The sequence below is a fragment of the Aethalodelphis obliquidens genome, unplaced genomic scaffold (genome assembly GCF_003676395.1).
Source record: "Aethalodelphis obliquidens isolate GAN/ISIS:26980383/991018 unplaced genomic scaffold, ASM367639v1 scaffold46, whole genome shotgun sequence".
Classification (NCBI taxonomy): Eukaryota; Metazoa; Chordata; class Mammalia; order Artiodactyla; family Delphinidae; genus Aethalodelphis; species Aethalodelphis obliquidens.
The window spans coordinates 1,514,886-1,517,981 of NW_020837990.1; the positions used below are offsets into that span (position 1 = coordinate 1,514,886).

The window sequence follows — 3,096 nt, forward strand, 5'->3', positions numbered from 1 at the left end:
AATATTCTCTCTCTCTCTCTCTCTCTCTCTCACACACACACTAAGATGCTAAGATCGTTCACATGGTGGGGAGATGGCTTCTCAGCTATTTCCCTTCTAACTGACAGGTTGGAACTTTCTCCTCTGACTTCCTACTTTCCCGCTGAGAGTCAGCAAGACGGGATTTGGCAGGGGGCTGCTTTGCAGCAGCCAGGGCAGAAAGCCTTCCCATAGCAACCTGGGCACAGTCCCATGACTCCCTGACACAGGTGGAATTTCCAGGGCTGGCAACTCACCCCCTCTCAGAAGCAGCGCACAAGCTGTAGGCTACCCCCCCTCCCTTTCCAGTGAGTCTCAACCTGGCTTCGGGCCGCCCAGTAGTGAAGGCAATGAGCCAGGAACGGTGCTGGACAATACTTCGAATATTTATTGGCCCTTTCAGATATCCTCAGACAGCTTTGGAGTCTACGGCTCCAGGTCTTGAGTTCTGCTCGTGAAAGGGGAAGATTAGAATGAACTGGGAGGCAGCAGAGCACTACCCAGCTCTGCCATCAATGTGCTATGTGATGTTAAGTCAGTTACTTAACCTCTCTGGCTCTCAGTTACCTCATTTTTAACATGAGAGATTCAGTTTTCTAAAAAACGACTTCTCAACATTTCCTTATTATATTGCTATGCTTAAATAAAATTGTATCATCACTCTCATAGTATACAAATCCCAGATTCACAATGAAGACATGCATCTTTACCAAAATAAGTACAACGTAATTAGAAGTCTGTTTCTGGAATTGGACATTTTCCCCCAAAATGAGATTTTTTTAATTTAACCATTTTTTAAAAAACTGAAGTCTAGTTAATTTACAATGTTGTTTAGTTTCAGGTTACAGAAGTGATTCAATTATATATATTTATATAAACACACACACATATATACGTATATTCTTTTTTTCTATTTTAACATTTACTCTTTATTGTGTTGTATGAAGTACCACCTAATGCAAGTATGTACTGTACTAAAACACCCGTATTTCCAAATAACATTATGTGGTGTAGCCCACGGTCTCTGCAGATGCATTGTGAGTAACCTGTGCCTTTACACTTTACAATCAATCCATTGCTGGCTGCTGTGCAAAGTATGATAACAGATGAAGAAAAAAAAAATAAAGCTAAGTATGAATACATTTTCCAAACATACACATACACAGCTTACAATGGAACCCCAATGGAAAGTCAAATGACCATATTTGATGTAGTACCTATAAGATGCAGACTCTGCAATAAAAAGCCAAAGGCACATAAAAATATACTTTAACTTTAAAAATAACTTAGTTACAGTAATACTTTGCTTGTGTCTTACCAACATGTAGCTGACAGTCAAAATTTTGCAATATAGATATACTATATAGGGATATCTAAGAGCTACAAGCAAATCCCCGAAACCCATAAAGTTGTTCAAATGTGAAAACAGAGAAAAGTTCTAACACGGAAGAATTTGCTACGGTGAGCCCAAACAATATAATATAGAAAACAGCCTAGAAAAAAGGCGTGGGTGTTAAATAAATTTTGACTTCCTCGTGCTCAGAAAATGCCAGAGTACTGTAAAGGTCCTTCATGTGACTGGCACAGCCCTTCATAAGTAGTGCCAGTCCTGGCCAAGCCAGATTTCTTACATGTCTGAAGGCCTGAAAACAAAAAATGTGAGCTGTACGTCAGCAATGCCCGCCGAAAATGGGTTCTGACTCACTTCCTCTCTTTGCCAGGATAGGTGTTTTTGTTTCTTTCACTGTTTTTGCAAACAGGGCATATCAGGTAAAAACGTATTCTGTAGGAATGTCATTTTAGAAAACCCATCACGTGACAGCAAGTATAGCCAGCGAAGCTCTTCTCTTTGACTGTGGTTAGTTTTGTTTTGTTCTGGTTTTTGATACCTTTTATCCCAAAGGAAAAGAGCCGGCGGTGTCCTGTTACTTACTTTTATCCATGACATTCAGCACCTCATCCAGAAATGAGGGCCCAAGATCGAGCTGCAAGGAGAGGAGGGAACCCATGAGATCAGAGAGGGACTCCTCTGATTTAGTCTTTTCCTTGACGAGCTCGCACGGGGCGGAACGGTCAAACATGTCCTCCGCCGCCCAGTCGGGTACTGTTCGGAGAGGCTGCCCCTGCCCTGGCTGGACTGCGATGCGGACCCGCTGGACCCCCACGAGATGTCCCCCTGGTGGACCGTCCCGTTCTCCAACAGACTGCTTTTCTCCGGAGCCTTCTCCTCCATGACCTGCTCACAGCTAAGCCGGGGCAGCCTTCCCGGCCCTAAGGACTCCTGTTTGGAACTGAATGTCACCGGTGACAACAAGGGCAACATGAGCGCTTGGGGCCCTCTGACGGTTGGAAGGGAGATGGCGTTTTTGAGCACCGGGGAGGGCATTTCTGTGAACATGGAGTCGGAGGTACCGTTGGCCCGGAAGAACTCGTTATGCCCAGGGAACTGGCCCGTGCATGCTTTCTCCTCGTTTCCAGGTAGAAGCTCATTTCCTCGAAGAAAGGAAATGTCTCCAAAGACAGCAGAAGCTCATTTCCTTGAAGAAAGGAAATGTCTCCAAAGACGTCGTGCTGGCCCTCTTTGCTGATGTGAACGGTGTGGCGGAGGTCTCCAAGGGAAGGGCTGATCGTATCCGGAGACAAGATGTCCCTCAGTTTAAATTTCTTTCCTTTCTTGTTATTGGCAGCTTTCAGGTACATTGAGGTCTTGGCTGGCATTTTGGAGTTTGAAGATGTCTATTTTGCAAAAGGGAAGAAGGGCCACTTTCTTCACAGATGTTACAGGTTTCCCGATATCCTTGTTGATAGGAGCGGTCACATCATTTTTCTCAAGTAGCTTCTGAAGTGGCTCTGAAACGAGATGGAGGTCTAAGAGGCCTTCCTGGACTTACAGCCAAGCAGGGGTTTCTGGAGAGCCGGTTACATCCGCCAGTCCCTTCCACAGCACGGAGAAACCAGCGGCGCCAAGGATCCCAGCCGCTGACCCCGGGGCCGGGCGCCCGGCACCAACAGTCCCCGAGGGCGCACGCGGTCCCTGCCCGCCACGCGCAGCTCCAGCCGGGTCAGCCGGCGCAGCGC

General features: G+C 46.2%; 1 protein-coding gene across 1 annotated transcript; it reads right to left on the bottom strand.

Annotated features, from left to right (window-relative positions):
* Nucleotides 1–1,943: 1,943 nt before the first annotated feature.
* Nucleotides 1,944–2,736, bottom strand: LOC113606989 (cdc42 effector protein 3-like). The gene is given in 3 exon segments (XM_027081858.1): nucleotides 1,944–2,116; nucleotides 2,119–2,509; nucleotides 2,551–2,736. Coding segments are annotated over 3 exon segments (750 nt in total).
* Between the last annotated feature and the right edge of the window lie 360 nt (nucleotides 2,737–3,096).